Source organism: Raphanus sativus, chromosome 9, assembly GCF_000801105.2.
Source record: "Raphanus sativus cultivar WK10039 chromosome 9, ASM80110v3, whole genome shotgun sequence".
Classification (NCBI taxonomy): Eukaryota; Viridiplantae; Streptophyta; class Magnoliopsida; order Brassicales; family Brassicaceae; genus Raphanus; species Raphanus sativus.
Genome location: NC_079519.1, coordinates 29013652 through 29028779, shown reverse-complemented (window position 1 = coordinate 29028779; position 15128 = coordinate 29013652). Strand labels below are relative to the sequence as shown.

The window sequence follows — 15128 nt, the reverse complement described above, 5'->3', positions numbered from 1 at the left end:
GATTTCTAATATCTTATTTGTTCTTCATATTTCTTTTGCTCTTCTTTCATGTATTATTTTCTTATATATGTTACAAAAAAGTAAATTCACAAATCCTTGTTCCCATTAGTTTTTTTTGTTTTATATCATTGTTGAACTGTCAAAATCCATGTCATCAAGATCAGATGTGTTGGGGTCACCAAATGTTTGTATTCATTAGAAAATCCAAACATTATATTAAACACAAGATGTAAAAAAGAATAGTCAGCATTTTATAAATCTCTACAAATCTCTAATATATAAATTTATAAACTCTTATAAAATCACATTTATAATCTTCTATAAAAAGCTTCACATTATTGACCAAGACACCGATTGGGTAATCACTTTTGGATTGTCCAGTGGTTCTATTCCAGCTTCATAAATCCTCAGAGGCAATCTCATAGATGTGCAGAATTCATTGCTATCTAACTGCAAGACGAAATAAAAATATGATGTTAACTTTTAATCATGGTCTGAAGATACCTTATCCAAACGTAATATTCATGTATTTTGATAACAGTTTTACAAAGAATATAGGATAATAAAAGACAAGACTTCTCAAATTCACACATTTATATGTTTTTATAGACATATGAGCAACTCTTGTTTACAAACTTCTTTATAAACCTTGTAAAGCATTGAGTTGTACTATCGATCCTAAAACCCAGACTTATAAGAGGATATAATTATTTAAAATGCAATGTTCACTATTCGAAAATCTTTCTTCTAACCATAATTATTCAAATGACAAGTTTAAATTAAATCAACTTTATTTTTTTGTTTCGGATAACAGAAAAACGAAAATCATAAAATCACTTGAACCCAGATTTATAGAGGTTTATAATTTTTTGAAAACTCAATGTTTACTATTGAAACTATTTCTCTTAGATCGACATGTTCTAAACGATTTTTTATATCAGAAAGAACAAATTCAAAAAATTACTTGAATCAAACAAAAAATACAAAATAGAAACATACATGTGTGAATCGTGGTGAGGAGCCAATATCTTTGAGGTTTTAATCGTGATTCTTGTAATTTTTTGTCGCTGGTTGTGTGAGAGAGTGATGATGGATCTCGACGAAGACGACGACGGATCTCGACGGAGACGACAACGAATCGCGACGGAAACGACGATGGATCTCGACAGAGATGACGATGGATCTCGACGACTGTGGATCTCGACGGATTTGACGACGTCGACGACGAGATTGGATGAAGACGACACGATGCTGGAAAGACGTCGACGATGACAGAAACGAGAGAAGAAAAATTTAATGGAAGAGAAGATAAGGTAGAGTCAGTTTTGTCTTTTACACATTAATAAAAAGTGCATTTATGAAAATGTCCATCTATTGGTGGTATTGTTAAATTATGGTATCACACAAAGTGTAGTTATGAAATTTCTTCAAGAATTAACACATATTCATTCAAGGATTACGAGACAATTATGCTTATGTTGTCCGACTTTAGGATTACACATATTCAAGGCATGCCCGCATGGGGTCGTTTCACATAATTCCGATTGCCAAAAGTGAATTATTTCGAACTTTCCTTTTTAGATCTGAAATAACAATATAAAAATCATAATTTAGTTTAAAGTGTAAGAGGAAGACCAAACCTTTTCCATCAACAAAATCTTATATTTGTATTTGTTTTGCAAAAAATAGTATTTCAGTATATTTTTAAAAAGGTAATTTTAATTTTTATTCCAAAATTAGATAACATATTACTTTCAAACTTCAAACAAAAAGTAAAGTATTTTATATATATAAAATTGTAGCATAAACTCTAAGAATCACTTTTTTTTTAACTGGTCACTCTTAACCAATGTTCAAAACTACGCTAGGCGTTAGTCGGGCGCTCGGACCGGGCCTAGCGCCTAATGAATAAACCGGGGAATACGCGAAAATTAAGCGGCGATTTTTTCTCTCTTATATATTATATTATGCATATAAATCAACAATTGTGGGCGTGGTCTTCTGGTTATTACATTGTGTGGCTTTCTAACAATCCGGGTTCGACCCCTTACGCGGTTGTTTTTCGTTTTTTTAACATTTTTTTAAATGAGTGGCAGTTATGTAAATTACTCATCGTCTTCTTCATAAATTTTTTTAGGTTTCACGATTCTGAACCAGGTTTTTGCAGCCGCCATATATATTTTTGCATAATCTTCAAATCTTTTGCGTTTTAACTACAGTTTTGCACTTTAATCTTATAGATCTATCACATATAACTGATTATTTGCTTCAGATTAACAAAAAAACTCAATTTTTTTACCATACCGCCTAAACCTCTGCACAGAGCCAAATCGCGGCGCCGGTAGACCGCCGACCGTTTATTCGTCGGAAACTCGCCCGCGGCGGCCGCGTTTTCGAACAGGGCTCTTAACACACTAATACTTCTTCATATAGTAATGATACACTCATCCTTATACTATCTGATTTATATATTTTCTATGAATACAAATATAGATAAAAATATATATTGAAATATGCAAGTGGAAGAAAAAAATATTAAAACATAATAAGTATATAATTTTTTTTCTAAAAAAGATGATTAAATATAAATAAAATTTAGATCGTGATAATTTATTCTAAGAGCACCTCCTAAAGAAAAAATCTTTAGAGAAAAAATAATTAAATAATCAGTGGATCTACCAAAATAAAAGGAAAAAATATAAGGATTTAATCTTTAAAATTTCTAAATAATAATTCGTTCTTAGTGAATCTTTGCACTATTTACGGGTCCCCACGAAACGTGGCGGTCCGCGATTGGTTGATATTTTTTCAAAAATCTGAGAAAAATAATAGTTAAAAAATAAAATAAAATTTTCTATAGACTCCAATTGGTAACACCATTACGAGTGCTCTAAATAGCGAGATAATTTGAGTAAAAAAATTATTCTATTTTAGCTATTATTATACTGATTAAATATGATTTTAATTACTATTTAAAAATACAAATAAATTAAAATTGTTTATTATTCATACTAGAACATCTCTAATCTACATTTATAGTTTATAAAAAATATAAAAGCTTTACAAAAAAGGATTTGCTATAATATATATGCTTATATAATATAATTCTTCTTTATTTATTGTAAACACAGAAAATATTATTTTCCTCTAAATATAGAAATAAAAATACTCTCTCCATTATTTTAAGAGAAATTTTTTATTTCGTAATAGATGACATTTGCACAGATATAGATAACTTTAGTTTTATCAAAATTTGTGTAGTCGAGTGTATTGTTATCATATCTATTTATAATTAAATAAATTAATTTTATATTATATTTTATTGATATTTTTGATAAAAAATAAATTTCTTAATATTTGTGCATTAGGATAAAGCATCATCTAATACGAAACGGAAGAAGTGTAATTTTCTTTCCAAAAAGTCATTTATTAAGTATATTGAAACAAAAAAATTATAATATAATTACATTTAATTTAGCGCCATACTGTAAGTTTGATTTGTAATTGTAACATTTTTTATATCGGATATAAGTCCTTTCTTCTGTTACTAACTAAAGTATTCTGAATATCGAATATTAGTTATTGACCTATTGATAATTTACACCATTTCCATAATAAAATAAAATTGTTGGTCCCACACTTATGGGCCATCTTAGCCGTCCAACCTTTTCTGCTTGGTTACCTTTACAGGTGGTGATTACGTGTCCGCGCCTATCAATCTGATTACAAATTAAAGAACAGCGACAATTATAGTTTGATAAATTGATACTCCAACTTCTAATCGCGCAGACAATATGATCCGTTCTTTTAAATGTAGCCAGCCATTTGAAAAAAAATGATAATATATTCAAAATTTATTAACTTTTTAATGTTGGTTTAAGTATTATTTTGATGAAGATCTGGCTAATTTTTATTGTTTCGGAAAATAAGTCACATATCTTCCTTTCGTGTCTCAATTTTTTGAATTAGCATTTTCATAATTAACATTTTAAAAATCATTTTCTTCAAAAATGACAAAAATTCTAAGTATGCTCACTTTTCATTACATTTTTAGTGAAAAAATAGTAGACACTTAAAGTTCGTAAAAGGGGGTCTTTTGTCCGTAATAAAAAAACACAGAAAAAAATTAGAAGAAAATTTTAGTTATTACATATTTACCGAAAACTTCTTAATTGTTTTATTTAAACAAAGAAGCAATTGAACAAAAAAAAGGTGGGGTGAAGATTTGATCTGACGTGGCGACAGGTATGTGGGTCCATTTTCAAGTGGAATCCTACCTGGCATACACTCAAGTGTCAGCGATCGGACACATGCACAATGAAATCAATCGAAATAACTTGTCGCCATGTCATTATCAGTCAATACATGGGACCCATATTTTTGCATTTATTGGTCCCACCCACCGGCCTATACTTGTCGTCAATAATCCACGTAGATTAAATAAAGAAGGGAAAACAAAAACGATAACGCTTACTGTTGAGTAAAGAAATAGTCTGTCCTATAAAAGCCAGAAGAAACTTTTTTTTAGTTAATATTGATTATTACAGATGCGATAGCATAAACAAAAAAACACAGCAAAATTAGATAAATAAACCCAAAATAATTGACAATAATTTAACAAGTTTATTAATTAATTAACTTTACGTTTTTTTTAAATGTAGAAGTTAAACGTATTTTTCAGTATACACAAAAGTCACAAAACATAATATATCAAATAGTATTCCGGTTTTACAACGATAATATATAACGATAACAGCTAAACATATATTTTAACACGTCTATTCATTTTAACCAAGTTGTTTTGGTCTAGTGGTAAAGGGGCTCAGGCTAGAGCTTCTGCTCTGGGTTCGATTTCACTTGGCCATCGGGACTAGCGTTAAATCGGCTTCAGGAAGATTAGTCTTTGGGTCTAGAAAACCTTAAGGATCACTTCCTGGTTAATAAAAAAAAAATAATAATTTAAGATTATCAGTAAAACAAAAATGGTGGTTAGCAAACAAATTATGCTAATATTCAGTTATTCACTGCCAAAATATTCGAAGTAAATCTCTAGTAGAAATGTCATTTTCGACCAAAATTAGATTCAGTAAACGATTCCATATTCCCTTATGAAGAAACATTTAGCTAAAAACAACCATCTTTTGTATGTAAAATTAAAATTTTCACTTCATTAAGTCCTAACTCCTAATATACCTAGATCTACCCGGTGTTATGAACATATGAAGCCAAATCATGTGCACAGGATAGGAACATATATATGTACTATTTGACCTTCTGCTTTTACATTCCATGTGATATCTTATCTGAATCAGTAAATTATTTACTTTGTACAATGTTAAGCAAACGCAAAAATCCAAATACTAGAGTTTGTAATGAGTATCATTTTCTAAAATCGTGTAATATATCTCAACTCAAAGAAAATTAGATCATAAATCTAAAATGATCTTATATATAGCTACAATATAAGAAAAATTCCCATCAATTACATCAACATTTTAATAACATGACCAACCTTATAAATAAGCACCTAATCTATTATGAGTAATATTAATTCCCAACCACCGTTTTCATCAATTTTTTTTTGAGGGGACAATTTTTGTAAGTGACAAAATTGATGATATAATCTGATAATAATACAAAGAATTAATGGGGACTCTCGTGAATACAGTTGTAGCGTCTTATTATGATTATCTGACCCTTAGACCATCAATATCGGTGGCCCTTAAGGCCTGGCCTTAAATAATTTTGGATCAAAAATAAATGAAAATTGGCTTAGTCCATCGCGAACGGACCTAAAATAAGGGCTGGCCTGGCCTGTCCTTAATGAAACGTGGCGTAGCATGATTGGGAGAAGAAACCGAAGTCGAGAGAAGAAAGTGAAGTGTCGGTCTGTTCTTGTCTTTTCTCGAAACAAAATCGAAAACCAAACATTGTGTTCTCCGCTTCTTCGATCTCGATCTGTTCGTGTTCTCTGTTTCTTGTCGTTGTCGAGTTCGTGTATCTCGATCTCCATCTCGATCTCTTCCATCACGAGTTCGTCTATCTCGATCTCTTCAGTTGCTCACTCTATCTTCCATCTCGATCTGCGGCGGTTTCAGCGGCGATTCTTTCGTGTTTCACCGGCGGTTAGCTTCGGGTATCATCGGTGGTTCCCTTTCGTCTCGATCTCTTCCGGTTTCAGCGGCGGTTGGGTCTTCCTTTTTCAGCGGCGGTTTCGTTTCGGGTTCAGTGGCGGTTCGGTTCGGGTTGTGCGGCGGTTGGGTTCGGGTTCTGTGGCAGTTCGGTTCGAGTTCTGCGGTGGTTTGGTTCTGGTTCTGCGGCGGTTCGCTCCGGTTCTGCGGCGGTCCTCTATACTCGGCTATATCAAGAAGGTATGTGAAACACTCACTTTATATTAGTTGTAGTTGTAAAATTATAGTCTCTGTTCCGAAACGGCTTATATGATTGAATCTAATTGTTGATATATATATGTAATAGTTTGTTTGATATATCGAGAGTTATATTTTGGTTGCTTATATCTGAATATGATGGTTCTGGTTGCTTATATCTGAATATGATGGTTCTGTTTGTGATGGTATAGATATGTATGATGGTTCTTTAGTCATATAGATATGTATGATGGTTCTCTTTAGTCGTATAGATATGTATAGATATGTAGGTGAAGGATATTAATGGTTATTTCTGATAACTCTAGACTGAGAAGATATGTAGGTGAAGGATATTAATGGTTAATTGTGATAACTCTAGACTGAGAAGATATGTAGGTGGTAGATATATTGTTGATGTCGCCGAGTTTAGATATGACTGTGAGGAGAATAATGGTTTGTTTGTAGTTACATCGTAAAAGTGAGATTGCTTAGTTACATTGGTTATCCGGTACATAATTTAGGCATATTGAAGGAGAAAAATGGTTTGTGAAGGAGAATAATGGTTTGTTTGTAGTTACATCGTAAAAGAGACTTCCACATTGGTTAGGTTTTTTAGGTGTGTAATAATAACTTCAGATTAGACATTTCTTGTTGATGGTTAGTCATTATATTGGTTAGTTAATACTCTTCAATTCCTCTAAATAAGCACCATCTGATCCCCCATAAATATAGACACCCACTACTCTCTTCTATCATCTCACTCCACATTTCACAAATAATTCTCTTCTTTCTTCCATACTCATATGGATCCAAAATATCTTCAAACTCAGTCCTCTAGTTACGTAGGACTGCTTCACAGTCAACAAGGAAGTGTATTCCATGAAAACTTTCCTTATGAAAGTTTTCATTCTAGTGTTAACTTTGGAGAATCAGAAATCCCAGCGTTTAGCTCACAACAATCTCAAGAGACACCACTGGACCGTGCTGTTCGTCGCAAATGGACACCAGCTGATGACGCGGTCCTTATAAGTGCGTGGCTTAACACTTCCAAGGATCCGATAATTGGAAACGACCAGAAGTCGGGGACGTTTTGGCAGAGGGTTGTGGACTATTACGCAGCAAGTCCTCATGGAGTAGAGGAAGGTGAAAAGAGAGAGCCTCAACAATGCAGGAAAAGATGGGGCAGAATCAATGAGCAGGTCAACAAATTCTGTGGGGCGTTTTCTGCAGCAGAGAGACAACACGCAAGTGGTGAGAATGATTGTGATGTTCTAAAGAACGCTCATGACATCTTCTACTCTGATCATGACCACAAGTTTACCCTTGAGCATGCGTGGTGTGTGCTTAGGCATGAACAGAAGTGGCGTTGCCTTAACCCTCCTAAAGCTACTGGCGGTTCAAAGAGGAAAAATGTTGCAGAAACTTCAAGCACCAATGCTCCAGACACCAATGCTCCAGAAACCAATGTTGGAGAAACTGAGACCCGGCCTGAAGGTATCAAGGCTGCTAAGGCAAGAAGGAATGGTGGGAAAGGGAAGTCCGTGGCTGAGTATGCGAGTATTTGGGCAATGAGAAAGGAGGATTTGGAGAAGAAGGAGACACTGTCAAAGCTGGCTATACTGGACACTCTCTGTGCCAAGAAAGAACCATTAACTGAGGCGGAGGAAGTGGTTAAGAATAAGCTTCTTGTCAAGTATTTCTGAAAACAAGGGTTCGAGATCTAATGTGTTGGTTTAACTATGATGTCCTTTGTATTATCTTATGAATGCTCTGCTTTGTAGTATCTTAACTATGCTTTGTATGCTTTTTATTTTCTGTTTTGTATGCGTACTGGTTATCTTTCAATCAATCAAATATGTTATCTTTCAAGTTTAAAATTAAAATCTGTTCTTATGTGTTATTAATGTCTGTTCTTATGTAAAAATGTTATCTTTGAAGTGAAAAATGTTATCTTTGAAGTTTAAAATATGTGATATTAATCTCTGTTGTTTTTCTGCAGGTAAAGATACAAATGGGGCTTCACAGCTATAGTCAGCCATCAGCCATCAGAGTCAGAGGATATCTTTGGAAATGATTCCCACAGTGGCTACAGCGAGACGAGGATCTCATTAGACGTGACCAACCTGAGTTAAGCTTAAATTCTCTTTCATATATCATTATTTACTAAAATAAACACTTATATTATTAAGGGCCAAAATAAATTCCCTACCAATAATCATCATTTTAACAAGTGCCCTTAGCTAATTCCCTTAACACAACATTTATAATAAAATATGTCTAAGGGCCCAAATTTTTGGGACACCTATAATGATGCTCTTAGAGTCACCACTATTGTTTTTTAAGAACAATCCTTAGGATTAAAATAATTGCTAAACATTAGATCTAACTATGTATGATCCGAAAATTTGATATGATTTAAGTGAGAAGAATTGATTATGTGGTGGAGCCGTGGAGGGGGAGAGACAATAGAGAGAATTGCTTCTCTCTCCTCTCTCTCGTTCGATGTAACTAAAGAAATCATGGGTTTTATAAAAATGTTGTTTTTGAAGTCCGATAACTTCTAGAGCTCGTTCGAAAGCAGATTTAATCAACTTTGCATGAATAGTAACGCTTATTTTCAATATATAACGCTCATCAGATAATGCCATCGCCCACTCACTTTAGGACCTTCAGATTCCTTTGTCTGTTTGGTTGCCTTGGAACCATAATACAATCGCTATGAAAGCCGCTATGAACATTAAACAATCTGTTTAAGAGACTATATTTTCCGTATTTATGTCATGATATTGTTTCAAGATACATATTATTTTCATCTCCAGCACCACCCCGACATCTAGCAATCCGATTTTCCATACTTTCATAATTTAGTTTCAGATTTTATTGTATACTAGAAAATTTTAATCGACGGATCAGTCAACTATTACACTATATTCTCACCATTTACATATATTTGTTTTCTCTTCACCCATCACTTACTTTCAAAAATTGATTTTGCAATTCTGATATAAAAAGGTTTATATATTTTTGGATTGCCAAGAACTGTTGGAGGAAATCCGTGAAAATATTGGAACCTAAATCCATAAAATTGTTTAATTCCTTATATACTAAACCACAACACGTAAATTTTTTATTGAAATTCAACGCTACAACAGTTAAGCTTTATATATGGTGATTTTTAGTTGAACTGATGATACTTGATAAAAATGAATTTTTGGTTGAACTGATGATACTTGATAAAATATTTATATTCATGCTGTTTCTAAAAGATGAATGTTTTAAAACAAAATTATGTTTCAAAAATATATGTTTCCTAATTTAATTTTAATACTTACTAATGATAAACTATAAATTTTAAAAGTTCATTGTATTTATTCAAATACTATTGTTTTAAATTTATGTAAAATAGCTAAACACAAAACGATGTATTTATAGTGAAATTTATGCAATGAGTTATTAACACAAAAATGCATCCATTTCAAAGCAGAGGGATTATTATATTAGACGAGAATTCAGTTTCATGTTTACATAAGAAAAGATCCAAGTCTTTAATATTTCCAACTAGACGTTAATTGGAAGTGGTGTCTATGATTAAGACAAACTGTACATGATATTTCTTTCTCAAACAAATATACACCAAAAGCTTCTTTTCATCTCATGAATTATGATTGCAAGAGAATAGTAATTAAACTCAAACTGATTTTCTTTTATAAAATATTTTCCCTTGCAAATATTTTTTTTAAAAGATTCTGTAGTACTGCTTTTTTAGTATTTGTTTCTACTATAAATTAGCCATCTCCTCAAGCAATACTCCTCACACATCAAAGCATCACACACACAAACACACACTTTCTCTTCTCTTCTTTGATCTTTCCTCTCTTCTACACATTCAAATGGCCACTGCTGATGTATGCATACATATATATTATCCTAAACTTTTCAAACCCATTTCTCATTAGTCTAAAGTGTGATTAGCGATCCAATTCTAGATTAGATGTTTTCACTTGTCTTGATCCACCTGGATGCTTAAGTTTACACAATACATACGTGATCCACATCATTAGAAGATATCATTTATTCTGTGAGATATCAAATAAAATCGTTATACAGTTTTGAATTGATCTATGTGTGACAATGGGTTTTACAGGTTGAACAAGTGACTCCAGCCGCAGCTGAGCACGTCGAGGTGACACCACCAAAGACAGTGGCGCCTGAGGAAACCGTCGCTGCTGCCGTTGTGGCTGACTCTGCTCCAGCTCCGGTAACAGAAACTGAAACTCCAGTGAAAGAAACAGAGGAAACCAAGACAGAGACGGAGGAGATAAAGAAAGAGGAAGAAGCTCCTGTCGAAGTAACCACTAAAGACCTCCCTGTGGAAGAAGCTCCAGCCGCTGTGGAGGAAGAGAGCAAGACAGAGGAAGTCGTAGAGCCCAAGAAAGAGGAAGAAGTAGAAGAAACAAAGACAGAGGAAACTCCAGCGGTTGTTGAGGAAGAGAGCAAAACAGAGGAAGTTGTAGAGCCAAAGAAAGAGGAAGAAGTGGAAGAAACAAAGACAGAGGAAACTCCAGCGGTTGTTGAGGAAGAGAGCAAAGCAGAGGACGTTGTAGAGCCCAAGAAAGAGGAAGAAACTCCAGCGGTTGTCGAGGAAGAGAGCAAAACAGAGGAAGTCGTAGAGCCCAAGAAAGAGGAAGAAGCACCGGTGGTTGTGGAAGAAGAGACCAAAGCAGAGGAAGAAGTGAAGAAGACAGAGGAAACTCCAGCTGTTGTGGAGGAAGAGAAGAAGCCAGAAGCAGAGGAGGAGGAGAAAACCACTGAAGTAGCCGCCGTCCAAGCCGCCGCAGCTCCAGCAGAAGTTGCCGTGGAGAAGGCTGATGAGTAAATCTGAAAGAAGAAGAAGAAGTACACTATTTGCTACTTTTTTTAAAAGTACGTTGCGTCTTTGCTTTGTTGTTCTGAGTCTGTCACTCTTGTCCCTTTTTGCATCACCCTCTCTTTTTAAGTTTCTATCTTCCATATGTTTAATATAAATTAAAAATCATCTTTGAATAAAATGTTACAACCGAAACTCATCTCTAGCTCATTAGTCATTACAAGTAAAAACCATTTGGTCCTAGGATCATCACTTAGATCTAATTAATATCTAAGATTCATATTTAAAGTTTCAGAACCTTTTATCCTTTTTCTGTTCTTGTCTCTCCACTGAAAATACCCATCAACTCAGCCACAAGCTCCTCATCATCATCATGTTTCCTCACATACCTTTTCAAGAAATCCTGATCAGTACACACCAAAACAGTAGACACCGGAGGGAGTTCACTTTTGATCAACCCTTTAGAGATCAGAGCTTTGATTACATTACACCTCGGCACCATCCTCTTCTCCATGCTGTATCCAAGCACCTGAGGGTATGAAGCCACAGCCTTCAGTGGCCAACTCATCTCCTTCACAACAAACTCAGTCTTCTTCTTAACCGTCTCCACAGAATAACCAATGCAATGAGGGAGACGCTTGAGCATCATCGCAACATCGTCTCTGCTGAAACCTAACCCTATGAACGTCTCAACAGAGTTCAGTATATTCTTCTCTGAAACACCAATGCACTGAGGAAACTTCTTCACCACGGAGCGTACCTCTTCTTCAAGTAGTCCACACTTCCTCATGGTTTCGAAGTTGAGAGTTATCTTCTTCTCAGAGAGTGTCAAGAAAGTAGGAAACTTCTTGAACATCGCCCATATCTCATCCACAGCAAACCCTAAACGTCTATAAACATTCACTTTCTCTTCCAACGCTTCCTTGTTCAACCCCTTAACAACCCTCAGAGCTTCAAGAAACTTGGGAGTTGTGGGGTCAAAACCCATCTCAAGAACCTTCTTGAGAGACTCTTGAAACGTCTCTTTCCCACAGATATGTGGAAGGTCAGAGATAAGCAAAGGGAACAGCAACCTCTGAGGGACACCAAGATCTCTCAAAGCCAAAACATTTCTGAGTTTATTCTCCTGTTTACCCCTCCCTGGGGATGATAATAAAGCTTCCACCTTTGAGCTCCTCTTCTTATCCGCTTCCATGACCTCTTTGACGAAGTCATAGTACACGGTTAAAGACCTGTCCTTTGACAAGATCTTTGGAACTTTCGAGATGGTTTCAGTGAAAGATACTTTTGATTGCAAAGCTTGAAGCTTTGGAGCAAGAGACTTGTCAGCATCTAGTGTAAGCACTTGCGGGTAGTCTGTAATGATGGTGGAGATTTGAGAATCTGTGAAGCCATGAGATCTAAAGAGATTCAGAACTGAATCAGGGTTACATTTGTTGTTGTTGTTGTTGTTAAAGCTGACTTTCTTTGAGATTGATTCGGCGAGTTTTGTGGTTAGTCCCAGTGAATCGACGAGGTAGGTAGAGACTGTAAAGTTGGGATCTTTGCGAGCAGCAGAGGAGAAGGAAGTGATGAGGAGAGCAGTTTCATTTTGCGAGAGACTACATTTCTTCAACCTTCTTCCACGGAGTATCAAAGAATACATGGCAGAAACACAGCAAATGATTTGTTTTTTTTTGTGTTTTTACTTGGTAAACCCTAATCTCTCAGTCTACGACGATTAAGAACATGGATGGGCCTTACTGGGCCTTGTGAGATAACCTATCTGCTCTTCAGCTTAAAAATCGTGGTTTGGGAAGATATACATGACAGATGAGATGATCCTATCTTCTTAGCAAAGCCATGAGAATTTTAATCCAACTGTGTATCTTAGCTGTAGTAATGATACATAGATATTTTATTCAACATAAAAAAAAACAAAACAAACTGTTGAAAAACAATCTAAGGGCTTGACTGGTTTCCCCGCTACCACCCGCAAACGCAGCTTTTGTGATTGATGGCGGTTGACAGCGTTTCGAAACAATCATATAAACCGCTACAAATCGCTTCAAACCGCTCTGAACCTCTTAAAATCAAAAGCTGGTTCCAGCTAACATTTGCGGTTGCGGGCGGTTGCGGTTGGATAAATAAATATAAAATTAATTTTTAAAAATATTTTAAAAATTTAAATTAAAAATTAAAAATCTGAAAATAAAAATATTATAAATAAAAATATATACGCATTTTAATTATTAATTTAAATTCACAAACATTATCATGATTTTTTTATAAAAATTTTAAACTAGCTATTCATTATAATTTTTTAAAAATTAATATAGATACAGATATAAAGTATTCTTTTAAAAGTTTTAATATAAATCTTCAAAAAAATAATTATTAAAATTATAACTTTCAACTAATTAAAAATAAATAAATAAATAAAATATTATTATTAATTATGTTATATTAATAGTTATTATATTTTATCAAGATAGTATGTTTTTATATTTTTTATATTATTATAATATGTTTATTTGGTAACTTATTATTAAACTGCTGCAATATTTCATAATCAACCAGTCACAAATATCCTGCAAACGCAACAAGTTTTAAACGTTGTGCCAGTCATACAAAACGCTAAATAACGCTTGAAACCGTAACTACCCGCAGCCGCAAACTCCCGCAATCGCAACTGCAACAGCTGCGTTTGAACCAGTCGGGCCCTAAATCAACAAAATTTGGTTGAATGATGAGTATACGTTGATATCAGAATAATCTTATTTTGTACTTTATAACAGTTTAAATGTTTTCTCGTATCATTTTCATTACCTACACAATAAAAATTCTCTAGATAAAAATAAATCTATTTCTTTAGCTAAAGCTATTCTAAAAGAGATCACTCCCGAAATTTTTTATTTTAGAACTCGTCGAATAATTTGTGATAACGATTTGTTTTGGTTTGATAAGTTGGTCACTGTGAGTTGTATTGCTTTGTTACTTCCATTGTTTGTTGTTAAGTTGGTCACGGAGATTCTTAATAAATTCGTTTTCCTCTTTGAAAACAATGTTGTTTGTTTGCTCCGTTTTTTTTTTTATATGCATGATGTCTCAAATTTGACTTGTTTTTCTTTTAACAACGTGAATTAGTTATTGAAATCTTTAATTTGGATAAAAATGTCAATTTACAATTAACAAAGTGTATTTTTCAAAAATCAAAATAGAAAATGCATTTATCAAAAATCAAACTGTTATTGGAGTAATTTACAAATTATCCCTACAACATATTACATATATCAACGTAAGAAAATATGTTTCTTATTTACAAAAGCTTACAGAAAACAAAAATATTCTCAGAAACTTAGAAAAAAATAATTAGAACAAAACCCAAACTATTAGAAAACAAAGAAAACAATCTATTAGAAACAAATCTCAGCATCTTTTTGTCAAAAAAAAAAAAACAAATCTCAGCATCGATCCTCCCGAAACCACTAGCGCATACAAAAAATTTTCTCTCTTTCCGTGATGACTAGAGGTTCTCACAATAACTCCTTTCAAGAAATATATTTCCTAAGCAAACTTCAAAACTATTATAATTTATAAAAAAAATATAACATTCAAAATTTTTAAAATAAGAGAAAAAATCTAGTTGAGTTAAAACGACCAATCTAAACTGTGTAACTTTTTAACCCAAAAGTTAAAAAAAATCGGTAAATATACAAAAGTATAAATGCTAAAATGCAAAGAAAAAAGAAAATCCGGATATACTGATTCTTAAGTCATTTAGATTACTTTAGATAACTCAAAATCTTCATATATGAACACTAATAGGAAATATATATATATATATATATATATATATATATATATATATATATTATACTATTAAAAAAGAAGGATTCATAAAAAATCTGATT

The 15128-nt window shown here is 33.5% G+C and overlaps 3 protein-coding genes across 3 annotated transcripts; 2 read left to right on the top strand and 1 right to left on the bottom strand.

Moving 5' to 3' along the window:
- Positions 1-7102: 7102 nt before the first annotated feature.
- Positions 7103-8262, top strand: LOC108825205 (glutathione S-transferase T3-like). Its single transcript, XM_018598530.2, has one exon. The coding sequence runs from the start codon at positions 7172-7174 to the stop codon at positions 8069-8071; it is 900 nt and encodes a 299-aa protein (XP_018454032.1). The 5' UTR covers positions 7103-7171; the 3' UTR covers positions 8072-8262.
- Positions 8263-10115: 1853 nt separating this feature from the next.
- LOC108827938 (FK506-binding protein 4) lies at positions 10116-11430 on the top strand. The gene is made up of 2 exons (XM_018601464.2): positions 10116-10273; positions 10513-11430. Exons 1-2 carry the CDS (start codon positions 10259-10261, stop codon positions 11242-11244), a joined length of 747 nt encoding a protein of 248 aa, XP_018456966.1. The 5' UTR covers positions 10116-10258; the 3' UTR covers positions 11245-11430.
- On the bottom strand, positions 11180-13074 carry LOC108827937 (uncharacterized). Its single transcript, XM_018601463.2, has one exon. The coding sequence runs from the start codon at positions 12878-12880 to the stop codon at positions 11537-11539; it is 1344 nt and encodes a 447-aa protein (XP_018456965.1). The 5' UTR covers positions 12881-13074; the 3' UTR covers positions 11180-11536.
- Positions 13075-15128: the final 2054 nt, after the last annotated feature.